At 35.2% G+C, this 14,282-nt stretch overlaps 1 protein-coding gene across 4 annotated transcripts in view; it reads right to left on the bottom strand.

Moving 5' to 3' along the window:
- Positions 1 to 14,282, bottom strand: part of PCM1 (pericentriolar material 1) — a 92,853-nt gene that overhangs the window by 53,157 nt on the left and 25,414 nt on the right. For all 4 annotated transcript variants that reach the window (XM_084759332.1, XM_084759334.1, XM_084759333.1 and 1 more), the window contains 9 exons: positions 11,327 to 11,436; positions 9,870 to 10,086; positions 7,879 to 8,077; positions 6,917 to 7,090; positions 6,299 to 6,453; positions 5,987 to 6,216; positions 1,895 to 2,046; positions 1,636 to 1,765; positions 75 to 215 (listed from right to left, as the gene is read on the bottom strand). In XM_084759332.1, coding sequence (XP_084615458.1) covers positions 75 to 215; positions 1,636 to 1,765; positions 1,895 to 2,046; positions 5,987 to 6,216; positions 6,299 to 6,453; positions 6,917 to 7,090; positions 7,879 to 8,077; positions 9,870 to 10,086; positions 11,327 to 11,436 — 1,508 coding nt within the window. The remainder of the gene's footprint in view (positions 1 to 74; positions 216 to 1,635; positions 1,766 to 1,894; positions 2,047 to 5,986; positions 6,217 to 6,298; positions 6,454 to 6,916; positions 7,091 to 7,878; positions 8,078 to 9,869; positions 10,087 to 11,326; positions 11,437 to 14,282) is intronic.

Here is a 14,282-nt window from a genome sequence, read left to right as displayed (position 1 = left end):
AAAAAAAAAAAAAAAATTTACAGATTCAGGAATTATGAACTAATTCAGGACTAACACAGTAGACCATGCCGTACCTCATTATCCACTACTGAAGAATCTTCAGGCTCAACAACAGATTTGCTGGTATTGGTCTCAGTTCCATTAACAGTTGGGGTTGAAGTAATAGCTGGTAGATATTTTTTTGTGGGACTACTACCCATACTAGTGGCTGATAGCTAAACAAAACAAAACATATATAAACAAACATAATACTATAAGGTACTAAAATAATTAAATTTCTTTCATAAAGTCATTATTTTACTTCTCTAGAGCCCTAGTGCCATATTTAATCTGTTACTATAAGAATAAAATTACCACCATGACTCAAAGACAACAGAAGAAAACAAAGATAAGAGTTTAAGGTGATGAGACATAAAAATCTGAAACAGTAAGAATAGTAAAAATCAAATACTGGGGGATAGAAAAAATTTATACGCAACCCAAATGTGGCACACACTCCTCTGGACATTATTTATATTGGGGAATAAAAGGCAAAAGGATTAGAAAAAAATGGAAAAGGTACAAGAAATAGTTGCATTGGAAACATAATTTAATGTTTTTCTCTTTCTTCAAATACAAAATTTCACTATAGAGTAAAGTTAACCAGAATAGGGAGGCTGTTCAGACCCTTGGTGTGCAGGCATGAGACCCTGCACTCATATCCCAAGACTCACAAAGCAAACTAGGGATAGTCACATGTAACCCAGTTCTGGGAACAGAAACAAGGGGTCCCAGGGGTCCAATGGCCATGCACTTGCATCAGTAGGCTCCCAGTTCAGTGGCAGAGACTCTGTCTATAAAATAATTGAAGTGTGACAGAAGAAGACATCCAACATCAGCCTCTAGTCTGCAAACATGCTTGCAGATGTGCTTTATTCTCTGCTCCATCTCAAAGACCCTTATTATAGAGTATTCTATAGTAAGCAAAAGCATATACATTTAAAGCTAAAGGTATACGTAATTACTTTCTTTAGATAACTCATGATGTGTAATCCTAGGTCAAAAAAAAATGGAATGCTGACCTGTAACTGCTAAATATAAACCAGAATATCTTAATGTGATAATAATTTTAAGTTTTGTTTTTGTTTTTCTAAAGGCCTTAAGCTCCAAGCTGGTCAGAGGCTGCTGCTGAACTGCAAGGGTTTTTTGTTTGTTTTGTTTTAAGATTTATTTATTTATTATTTATACAGTGTTCCAGAAGAGGGCAGCAGATCACATTATAGATGGTTATGAGCCACCATGTGTTTTCTGGAAATTGAACTCAGAATGTTTGGAAGAGCAGCCAGTGCTCTTAATCTCTGAGCCATCTTTCTAGCCCAATAGTTTTAAGTTTTGTCATAAATAAATGGTAACTACCCAATACAAAAACAGAAGTAATCATTTGATTACCACCTACTACTCTCTTTTAAAGTAGTAAGAGATAGCCAAATCTATTTCATTAATATTCACTCATTTGAGCGGTCAGGAAATTAGCAAATATCTGTCTCCTCAGTACCAGTAAAAAAGGAGTACTTTAAACTAACATTGGGCTTTAGACATTTGCAAACACACTGAAATAAATAAATAAATTTTATAGTTTTATAATTTTATAATTACCTGAAGGTCAGGGCATGCCTTTTGTACTGCTTGAATTTTCTCTTGAATTTCAATCAGTTTCTTTCTTTCCTCCTGCAATTGTTTAAGCTCTCTCTGTTGCTGCTGTAGTTTGGCTTCATAAAATTTCTCTCTATAATTAAATTGACATATTTGTTGACTCCAATCAAATAGTGACACAAAGCAAAATTTAAACACAGTAAGTACCTAGATAAACAACTGGTTCTGAGTTTTTATTACAAAAGCCAAAAGCTTACAATACCTTGTTTTTTCATTTACTCCAGTATCTTTTTGTGTTTTATTAGAATTTTCTCTTGCATTATTTGAATTTTGTTTTGTATCTTCTTCTGCCGCATACAAGTCACCTAAATTTGATGCATTGGCAGAAACAACCACTTGATTTGCATCATCATCCTAAAACAGCAAAATTATATAAAATTATCTGGAAATCTAAAGACATTACCTAACTTGTACTTTACATAATTTACTAGGCTACAAAACTTAAACAATACAATAGAGGACATAAACGTCTTTTATAGAAAACTGAAATGTATCCTCTATCAATGCTAAGAAATTAAGTGCTAAACCTCAAATGAGCCCACTAAAAATTTGATTTGTAGTGCTGGGCACTGAACACAGGACTTGGGCACATTAGGCAAGTGCTCTACAATATATTGACATCCTTAGCCCTGCCATTTAAAGTCTGCGCTGTCAATACTTAGTGCTATGGTTGGGATAAATAAGGCTTGAGTGTGTTCCTCAATGGTTCACATGTTAAAAATTTAATCCCCATTGTGAAATATTAAGAGTATGAAAATTTAATCCCAGTATGGTGCTTTGACACGGAGCCTTTTGGAGTTACTGGATTAGGTAAATTCATAAAGGTAGAGTCCCCATAACTGAACACTGACAGCTTTACAAGGAAAGAGAGGAAAGGTACAGAAAAGACTAGACAGGGCAAGGAAGGAAGACAGAACAACCATGGACACAAAGGGCAGATTGACATGTGTGGTTCATTCCCTATTTTTTGTCATGTACTGTCTTATATGGGCTTGTAACACCTAGCGACCCTTAAAATCTCCAAAACTATAAATAGGCTTATTTTCTTTATAAAGTTATGGAACCTCAGATTATTCCATTACAATGTTATGAACTAAAACACCTTCGACAAAAAGTAATTTGCCATTTTTTATTTTATTTTATTTATTTATTTACTTTTTTATTTTATTTTGAGACAGGGTTTCTTCGTGTGCCCTTGGATGTCCTGGAACTAGTTCCATAGAGCAGACTGGCCTTGAACTCCAAGATCCACCTGCCTTAGGTTCCCAAGTATTGGGATTAAAGGCGAGTGCCACCACTGCACAACAACTTGCCATTTTTTATTTTGTTAAAATAATGAACTATCAAATAGCTCTGTGTCAAATATAAAGAAACTAAAAAAATACAATGGAGCAGGAAACTTGATATTAAATTTTAATATCCTTTATAATATTTCAAATAATTCATACCCACTATCTATTTAAAATTTTCCCTCATTTTCTCATTTTTGTCTTTAATGTTCTAAACAAGTACCAGTATTTACAGTACAAAAGCTAATTAGATAGACATGGTGGTTCACCTCTATAATCCCATCACCCAAGAGACTAACAAACCAAGAGGAACTCCCTGAGGTAAAGACCAGCTTGGATTATATATGGAGAATTTCTGACCAGCCTGAGATACAAGATTTCTCTGTGTAGTTCTGGCTATCCTGAAGTTCTATTTGTACACTAAGCTGGCCTCAAGCTCACAGAGAGTCGTCTCCCTCTGCCTTCCAAGTGTTGGGATTAAAGCTCGGAGCCTGTTTAAAACAAAAAAAAAGGAAACAAAGAAAGAAAGAAAATAGAAAAAAGAATATCCAATCTAAATTCTGTCATGATATCTGGAAAAACAAAGTTTATATCTTACTAACAGTATTTTTTTTCTTTTGTCAAACTACTGTAATGATTAGTAGAAGGTTGAAAATGAGCTCCTGTATGTTCTTGAAAGAACTTATACACAACAAATTATAAAGATTACAATTTTTATAATTCATGCTTTTTCTGAAGATTACATCTAAAATTTTAACTTCTGGGAATAATATTTGATTAAAATCACAGTGATTTATAACTGATGTTTATTAATGATGAACTTTGAACTCTGAGATAGTGACACTAGTCTAGTCTTTGTATCAAAAGACTAACTCTTCCCACTGATCATATAAATAGGAGACTGGGAAGAACTGTGTTGTAACTTCAGAAATGAAGAGGCTGTATACCGAGGATTGTCACAAAACAGTACATGGAAAATATAATGTATAAGAAATCAAGTTCTTTCTCATATTTCAGTTTTTCCACATACTATTTTGTGATCTTAAAGCCACAGTGGTTCTCAACCTGACCCTTTAAGACAGTTCCTCATATTGTGGTGATGCCCAAGCATAAAAGTATTGTCTTTATTTTTTTAAGTAATTTATTCAGATTACATCTCAATTGTTATCCACTCACTTGTACCTTCCCATTCCCCCTCCCCTTCCTTCTTTCCATGAAAGTATTTTCATTGCTACTGTCATAAATTGTAATGTAAATATCTAATATGCAGGATATCTGATATGCAACCCCTATCAAAGGCTCGTTCAATCCCAATGGGGTTGTGAACTGCTGTCTTAAAGGAATAATGAAAAATTGAGAGACAATAACAGCGAATATGAGTTCTAACAAATATGCTAAGAATATTTAGGAGAGCCTAACTGATTACTATTTGTTCAGAAGCTGTCTCATGCTTTTCAAACAGTAACATAGTAATGTGATCTAAGGTTCAAAAAGCAAAGTGGAACTTCAGAAAGATGCGTATTCTTTCTATTGATTTTACTAACTCATATGCTCTTCCAAAACACTTCAAATACATGAGCAAAAATAACATGCACATATATTTCGAATGGCAGTTACTTCTAAGTTATGCACATCTTACATGCACAGGTTTACGTGTATGTTTGTACATACACTTTCTTTTCTTCAAAAGCTCTTCTCCTCAAAGGGAAAATTTAGGAAAAGACAAAAGCCAATGTAAAAATAAGCTATAGTGTACCAATATAATAAAAATGTAATCAAAAGTATGGGGATACAGGCTCACTTTGCTTAGAATATCAAATAATAGTAACTCAGGAGAACAATTAGAAATTTTCCATTCAAATTAAAAGGTATGGTAATACATGGGAATGGTCTTGAAAAAAAAAACACTTGAAAGAAACAACAAAGAAAAAGAAAGTAAAGAAATAATTTCAAAAGTTAAAACATTTTTCTTGCTCTAGAAAATTTATACCTAACATAGTAAACTGCAAAAAGCACAGTAGATCTTTGGACCACAGTAGATAATAAGAAAATGCTAATATTTACATAATTTCATGTGCATATATAAACATGATTTTCAAAAACAGATATGAATAGTTGAACTTTACTAACATGTTAACATTTGGATTTTCTTTCTATTTTAATGTCAAGTAGGTGAAGAGCTCAGGCTTTGCTACAGATAATCTAAGTTCTGGCTGTCATAACTATATAAGACTGGGCAATTCACACTTTTTCAAGCATCTACCTCATGATGATGTTATGAGAACTATATATGAGGCCAGTGTCATCAGCAAAAACAATAACAATTCTGTGTGGTTGTACATAAAACTACACCAGTACACAGCCACGCTCCTGGGTCTGTATATACAGAGAGCTGTATTCTTATCGTGAAGTTGTACAAGGCATTATATTGTATAAAGACAAAGATATCTACCATAACTCCTCTCCCAATTTTTTCCTGAGACAGTCTCTTGTGCCCAAAGCCGACCTCCAACTTGTATATAGCCAAGGATGGCCTTGAATCCTCCTAATGTTCTTGCCTCCACCTCCCAAGTAATAATCTAGACCATGTGAACCACCATGTCAGGCTCAGTTTCTCAACAGTATTTGATGTACAGCATGTAAGCTACTAAAAAATTTTTGTTTTGTTTTTCAATACAGGGTTTCTCTATGTAGCCTCAGATGTCCTGGACTCATTGTAGACCAGTCTGGCCTTGAACTCACAGAGATCCGCCTGCCTCTGCCTCTCCACGTGCTGGCTGGTATTACAGGCTTACGCCACCAACTACTAAACCTTTCATAGTAACATCTAAGACAAAAATACAGAGCTGGGGACTGTAACTCAGTGGTAACATGCTTGATTACTATATGCAGGGTCCTCAGTTCAATATAAATACATGGAAAAAAAGAAGTTATACCAACATAATTATCAAGCATACACAAAACTTTCATCTTATATGACAATACTATTTTAACAAGTAACTTACCTGCACCATAGCAACAAGATCTTGGAGCTGTTTAAGTTTCTCTTTCGCAGCCATAAGTCTACTAATCTTCTGTTCAAATTCTTCATCTTCTGGTGCCTCATCAACCAGACTGCTCCTATGACTAGATAGTGAAGCCCCAGTGACTCCTTCCTCGTCCACATCTTCCTCTTCATCATCTTCACCTCGTGCAACATGCAACCTCTGTTCTCCTTCTCTATTGTACCGACAGTCTGTTAAAAACAAGTATCAGCAAAGATAATCTACTTCACAAGAGTAGTAAGGAAAAAACTCTGTAAATACAGGAAATCATACCTAATGGAGGCATGTTTAGAGCTCTGATGTTGGCAGCAGATCTGTTGTTAATTTCACAGTTAGAATGAGCTGATCGCCCATCTCTATTATTAGAAACGCACTGTGTATTACTGTTAGTGTTCACTTCATTCCAGGTGGGAGCTCCCTGTGGATTTCTGAAAGAAGTCAAAGCCAAGTTATTTAAAATAACAATAAAAAATTTTAAAACTCGCCTATAGATCTATAATAATCTAGTTTCTAGCTAAGAACAGCACTAACTAAACCATGTAAGCTCAAATTTTAATAACAGACCATTGCTTTTCACTAACTTTTCCATAAACTTAGAAGCTTATAACTAAAAGCATCTGAAAACTCAAAATATACCTAAAGTATATATAACAGTAGGAAAAGAAAATGCTAAATTTGATGCTTCTTAAGTTTACTTGCACTCGGTAACAAACAGCAATTTTACTAAATTATTGCCTTCAGTATTTCCTTCTTTTTCTTCATAGAGCAAAAATGATTATTACACTACAAAGAAAAAGCTTTAATAAGAAGCTAACAATAAATACTTCACTGATGTATTGCCCCGACTCCACCTGTACATATGCATTAAAAAAGAAACATAAATGTTGTCACCTAATGTTAGTAACAGGTTCAGAATTTTCATGCTCAGAATCATATTCTGACTCTTCAGTTTCTTCATCTTTTGTATTTTCATTTACAGCATCTGTCATCATATCTGATGTCTGTTCATAATAATGAACTAATTCTCTCAGCTCATTCAATCTCTTTTGAACTTCATTTAACTTCCTGATTTAAAAAAGTAACATTAACACCATTTTAGGGGGAAAAGTTATATATTGTTTCTCCCCCCCCACACACACACACACTCTCTCCCTCCCCCTCCCTCTCCCCCTCCCCCTCCCTCTCCCTCTCCTCCCTCTCCCTCTCCCTCTCCCTCTCTCTCTCTCTCTCTCAGACCAAGTACCCAGGGCATCTGTTACTTTTAAACATAGTTTCAGCTGAACATGTTGGCACATGTCTTTAATATCAAAGTTAAGGAGGCAGAGGCAGGCATATCTCTGTTGAGTTCAAGGCCAGCCAATTCTACACAGTAAGTTCCAGGCCAGCAAAGGATGGCTATATAGTGAAACACTGTCTCAAAACAGATAAACAAACAAAAACAAAACAAAAAACTCCAAAGCAATAATTGAAATACCATATAAGCAGAGGCTTTCTAAGTGTTCTGCTCACACTGCCATAGTCTTGAATAATATAGTTTCACAGCTTTGACTTTAGAACCTAAGCCTTATTGTTTGAATATTAAAATATTTTACCAATAGTTCTTGCTATTTCTAACCCTTTCTCTGGTAAATTATTAATTAACAGAAGTTTACAAAAACTATCTACATGATATCACATTTCTTTTAGCCAACTGATAAGATCCACACATATTACATTTCCTCCTCTTCCACCATGTATCTTAAAAATGTTTATCTTATTCACTTAGAAATTTTCAATGGTTTAAAAAAATTATCCTCATTAATAAATTCTAATTATTTAATAGAGGTGAAGAATGATTGCAAAAAGTATTTTACTGTAGTTTTTCAGCTGGATTTAGATGACTTTCATTTTCACTCTCATTCTGAGAAACTAGAGAGGTAGCAGGACAAGCAACAGAGGACATGAGGCTATTGGATTCTCCATTAACAACCGATGCAAAGCCTACAGGAGCAGAGAGCGCTACAGCTGAACTTCTCTTATCCCCACTTCTTTGGAGAGAAGTTGAAGGTACAACTATGAAAGAAAGGAGATAAGAAATAAACAATTACCATACATAAACATGGTATAAAGCAGCATATATTTAGTTTAGATAAACAAAATAAAATTCATCAGCATCTTAACATCTGTAGCTTATGTATATATATACACAGGCTACTTAACGAACATAGTTCACAAGTAAACATCAAAATACACAAGGAAAAATATTTTCACTTCTTTCTTCTAGACAGCCTACCACTGTTACATTACAGCCACTTAGTTAAAATAGAAGGGAAAAAAACAAGACAGAAACTGACAAGAACTACAATGTGATATGCTAGAAAAAACAACCAAAAGAACAGTAAGATAAACTTGTCTGAGGTTAAGTTAAAGAGGATCACTATGTATGATATACAGAACACAAATGGCCAACTCTAGCAGGTAACTAATGATCAAGACTACGTTTTTTCAATCCAGGCATGGTGGCAAACACCTTTAATCCCAGCACTTGGGAGGCAGAGGCAGGCAGATCTCTGTGAGTTTGACGCCAACCTGGTCTACAAACTGAGTCTAGGACAGCCAAGACTGTCACACAGAGAAACTCTGTCTTCAAAAACAAAACAAACAAACAAACAAACAAACAAAAAAGACTGTTTTACTACCTCCTACTGTTTCTAAACTATTCTCATTTATCTCTTTCTCAATGGGACCATCACTGTTTCTTCCTCACTGCAATGCCACAATGGCTGATTGCCAATGGTCTCTTTTTATACTATTCTTTAACCATTCTTCTTTTTACTAATGCTCTTACAGTTTCCTAGGAGGACGAATGGTCTTTTAAGAGTTTCCAGGCAGCAAAGTATGATTTTCTTTGTATATAAAACACAAAGCCATAAACATGCCTTGTAAATTTTAAGTTTTCCTTAGTCATCTTCCTCTGTTCATAAAATTTAACAAATGATATTATCTTCTACAGGAAGAGGACAGTAGCTGAGATCAAGAGAGGGAAATGAGTGTGTTTCAAGGCAAAGAAACAGGAGATATATGAAGAATAAAGAACTATTCCAAGATGGATGTAGCAATGCAAGCATGTAATTCCAGCCCTGGGGAGACTAAGGCAGAAAGTGTTGCAAATTTGTAGTGAGCCTGAACTCCGCTTTAAAATCTTTTCTCAAAGCACAAAACATAAAGAGAACATCTGATTCTTTGGTTATTTTGTTTTGGGTTTTTTTTATATGTATATGTACTCGTGTGGATTTATGTGCATTGTGTGCATGCAGGTGCCGCCGGAAACCAGAGGGCATTGGATCCCCTGGACCTGGAGAGGCAGGTAGTTGTGAGCTGCCTAATATGGGTTCTGAGAACCAAACCTGGGTTCTCTCCAAGAGCAGTAAGTGCTTTTAGCTGCTGAGTCATCTTTCTAGATCAAGGACTGTGATTCTAAAAATGGCATCTTTATCCATTATAATTTTTATTCAGACAAAACTAAAATGGTATAATAATAATGGCCAGATGGGATTACCCAAGCTGATTCCAAGTTCCAGCACTTGTGTGCTCCTAATACTCAGCAACAGCAACGTGGATTGAGAAAATGACTAGAGACTAGATCTGAATTATCCCAAGTTCATTTTTTTTCTTTTATGAATAGACTTAACATCTCTTTGGCTCTTACCACATACTGGCTTTTCAAATTCAAGTTTCTTCTTCAAAAGTTATATATTTTTATGAAACTATACCTATTAATTTATTAAGTACTAAGCAACCACTATGTGCCAGCATATATACTTATGTGCCCATTGTCTAATACTGCTCAATCAGATTTACGCACATGATGAATTGTTCAGATGCTGATCTCGAAGGGTATGAAGTTCTCCAAGTAATTTGTCCATTTTCTGTTTCTTTTCCTGTAATACTCTCATTTTGCTGAAGAGCTGTACTTTCTCATCAGGTAAATGTTCAGAAACTGAGGGATTTCTGCTCTGAGAAATTTCTCTAGTTAATGAAAGACTTTCTGCCTGTCTTCTGTTGTCTGGAACAGCTGGAGGCTTAGTTTAAAAAGAGAGAAAAAAAGAAAGATCATTTAAGATGAAACAACTAAGTTACATTTTACTATACACTGACATTCATTGTTTCCTATTTTGCTATTAACACAATGCTTCCATTAACAATCTCATACCTATATCCTCTTGAGTATCTGAGAGTTTCTTTACATAGAGTATGATAGGGTTCATTAGAAAAATTTACTAAATTTTGCTAGATAACTATCCAAAATGGGTGACCATACTTATTTTTCTTAAAGGGCAAGAGTCACTTCCCTTTCCTAGTGTGAAGACAATTAAGTCACCCATTCTTATCCAAAAACCACACACTAAAAATTCACCATATATCATTAGTTTACAAGGTTCACAAAACCTAAACACTTTTTAATTCTAAAATTATTCTCTTAGATATGGCAGCACAAACCTATAATCCTAGTGTTTTAAGAGGCTAGTACAAAAAAAGACGAAAATTTGATGTCAGCCTGTCCTTCAATACCAAACCAAAAAAATATTAATCCCTCCCCCAAAAGCCTTTCTTAACACTCTCAGTAAAATAAAATACTGTAAGGACATAGAATTAAAACTAACTTTAAGTCTCTGTTGTTGTTGTTTTGTTTGAGGCTCTCCTGAAACTATGGAGACCAGGCTGGCCTTGAATTCAAAGACCCACCTGCCACTACCTCCCAGTGCTGGGAATAAAGCACGCACCACTACACCTGGCCAAACTTCAAGTCTTAAAGGTTTTATCTACCAATTGTTTATAAAGGTAAAAAGAATGTTTCTCTAACAGCCTACACAGGGAAAAACACTACTCAGCACATTTAGAATCTCTTTTCTAGGTATAGAGACACAGGTCAGTGGTTAAGAGCACTTGCTGCTCCTGCAGAGGACCCAGATTTGGTACTAGCATGCACATGCGGCTGCTCACAATTGCCTATTAAGCCCAGTCCCAGGGTATCTCATGCCTCTTCTGGCCTCTGTATGCATATGATAAACATATATACGTTCAGATACACATACACATAAAATAAATATTAACTAAGCAAATCTTCCTCTACTAACCTAGTTTCTCAAAGGATAATGTGAAGAATAGCAATGGGGTCATATGGGGACCACTCAAATCTTAAAAGTCATAATTCTGGAGGGCGAAGGACTCTGTGTATTCACTTTTTAAACAATAAGCCAAGTTTGAGACCCATTGGGTTATTTAATGTGATTTCTAAATGTAACTACATAAATCAATCACCTGGGAATCACGAAGCTGATTATGGAAACGCTGGATTAAATCATTCAGTTCTTCATTTAGTTCAGATGTGATACTGACTCCAGATAAGCTTCCTGTAGTTTCTGTAACGACTGAAAACAAAAATACTATATATTCAGGATTAAGATATGTTCAGCTAAGTATAAATTTTGAATGGGAGTTGGGGGTAGGGAGAAGCTCAACCTAACATTTGAAACTTTTAATTATTTATCAGCCAATCATTTTATTAGAAGTTTATATCTGACAGAAAAATAAAGGGACAATTGCTAAACTCTAGTAAAGTGACTCATGTTTTTCAATCTCAACATACAAGGAAGGTTAATATTGTAATCCCAATTAATACACATGACTAACATGGGTTAGAGGTATCTATCAGTTTCTTTAGCTAGAGGGAACAGTGCTGACTCTGAAAGGTCGCTATCTCTACCTCCTCCAAGAAAACCAATACTGTAATACAGGAATGGGCAAAATGTTCTACAAAGTGCAGACTGAAAATTAGCATGGCTCTATGGAAGATAGTTCTTGTCCTGACTACCCGTGTCTCCCATTAAAGGGCAAAAAGTTAGCAATATGTAAATAAGAATAGCTATGCTCCATAAAACATGTCAAAGAGTAGACTAAATACAGCCGACCAAGGCTTTGTAAACTTATTGAAATAGCTGCTTGTGATATACCAATTACACTAAAAGACCACAGGTTTATCAACTTCATTAAAAAACAAAACAACAAAGAGCTGGGTATGGTGGCACTCTCCTGCCGTTAATCCCAGTACTTAGAGATCCAGAGGCAGGTGAATCTTTGGGAGTTCGAGACCAGGCTAGACTACAAAGTCCAGTCTAAGACTACAGAGAGAAACCCTGTACTGAAAAAAAAAAAAAAAAAACACAAACCAAAACAAAGAAAACAAACAACCCCCCCCCAAAAAAACAACAAAATGCCCTCATCTTCCTAAAGCATGTTTCTGAAGACATTTTTCACAATATTTACCGCTATACTACCCAGTACCCCATTGTGATCCTCAATTTTAGCTTTCCAATTTTAAAAGAAGCTACAAACTACAAGCTGGTTTTGTTGTTATTAAGAAAATACCATTTTCTACTAAACAAAAACAAACACACACACATACCAAAAAAACCAAACAAACAAACTACCCCCAAACCAAAAACCAAACAAACAAATAAACAAACAAAAACCCAAAATTAATATTTGAGTAATGACAGAAAATCTTTTCTAATCTAAACTCTCTGTGGAAAACATCAAAATTACAATTCAGATAACTAATGAGGAAATTTCTAGACAGTAAGAAAAACACTCTTCCCCAAGGCAGGTATGTTGTCACTGAACAGATTAGAAATACTAACTGTTGCTTTCTTTAGTAAAACCTCATAAACACAGGAGCAGAACTGTTTTAAAATTATTAAGCTAAAATTATTGTTGAAGTATATAAAGTTCAAATTCAATCTCCTAGCTATGGTGTTTTATTAGAAATTCATGATAATATATTTTTATAAAATAAATTATTTGTATACTTAACCTAAATTTCAATAGAGTTCTACTAAACTGTGTATAAAGCCCAGCTGTAGGAAAGATAAACGTGCTTCTGTGTTGATCCCAAGTGTGGGATGGGGAATAGACTTGTGAGAGAGCAGGATGTTTATCCTCTTAGAAGTCAAATCACTTGGTGGGGGAGTCTGGATGTTACCAGCTGAAAACATCCTAGTAGAGACTCTGAGAGGAGATATATATATATCGGGCCCAAAACAAGAGACTTGGAGAGAGAGAGAGAGGACTTCTGATTGTTTTGGCTGTTCATCCCTGCACTTCGAGAGAGCACCACTCCTAGAGAGAACTGCTGCAGGGAAGGCTTCAAGGCTTTGGACTCCAGCTGAGGATTCAGGTTCTGGTTGCTCCAGGTTCCAGCAGCAACCTTGGTGGAATTGCTGGTCTGCTGAAATCCTGCTGACTAAGCCAGGAGAATTGTTCATCGGAACTGATATCCTTAAGGTTTCATTATTGTGTGCTTTAATCTTCTTTTCCTATTGTTTGGGTTAGTCAGGTTGTAAGGGAGGTAGGCTCTGTTAGTATGTTCATAATAAAATATAGTTAAGAAAATTGAGCCTACACCTAGGCAAGTCAGAAGTCCCAAGAGTAAAAGCCTTAGCCAGTAGCCTACAATTCTGAAGCTCAAATGGGATGATAATCTAAATTCAACTACTCAAGACTGTGGAGAAGAGATGAGAAACTTTGAGACGCTCCATGAGGATTTATACACAGCTAAGAGCTGATGGGCAAGAGACAGACACTACCTCAGCAGGGCAGCAAGCCACTAGTTCATTGTCTATAACCCTGTAAATAACCCACATTCCTGTAAGCAACCCTTATGAAACTTATGTCACTGAAACAGCAAAACAAAATGTCGTAACTATAATGCTCAAAGATAAACTATGAGAACTGATGAGAAAACATAACTAAGCCAATGGAAGAGTCTATCACTTTGCAAATTATTTATATTTATATTGTTATTCTGTCAATTAAAACTAACAAAACAACTTAGCCTTATTGAGTTTTAATAAGCAACAATCTTACTTTTCAATGAAAATTTAAAAGAGGTTTGAAGGCAATATGACGAACTACAAAATTAAGACTCAATACTAAGCAATTCAATTGTCATTTAAATGATACACAGCTATGAGAAAAAGAGAAAAAAGAATGTTCTGAATCTCACAAAAACTGAGTAAAGTACAAGAGCAGCTTTAAAAGCTCATATACAAACCTGGATACTAACACTAAATACTAAAAATGCTCTATTAATTTTCTGCCTGGTTAATTAGACTTTTTAAAAAATCTGTTTTCATTTTCTCCAAGGCAAACCTACAGCCATCCCAACTTTATTTTATAAGACAGAGTCTCACTATGAAGTACTGGGGGAGGGGATCTG

Source organism: Acomys minous (genome assembly GCF_964271855.1).
Source record: "Acomys minous genome assembly, chromosome: 15".
Classification (NCBI taxonomy): domain Eukaryota; kingdom Metazoa; phylum Chordata; class Mammalia; order Rodentia; family Muridae; genus Acomys; species Acomys minous.
This window is presented reverse-complemented; position numbering and strand designations above follow the sequence as displayed.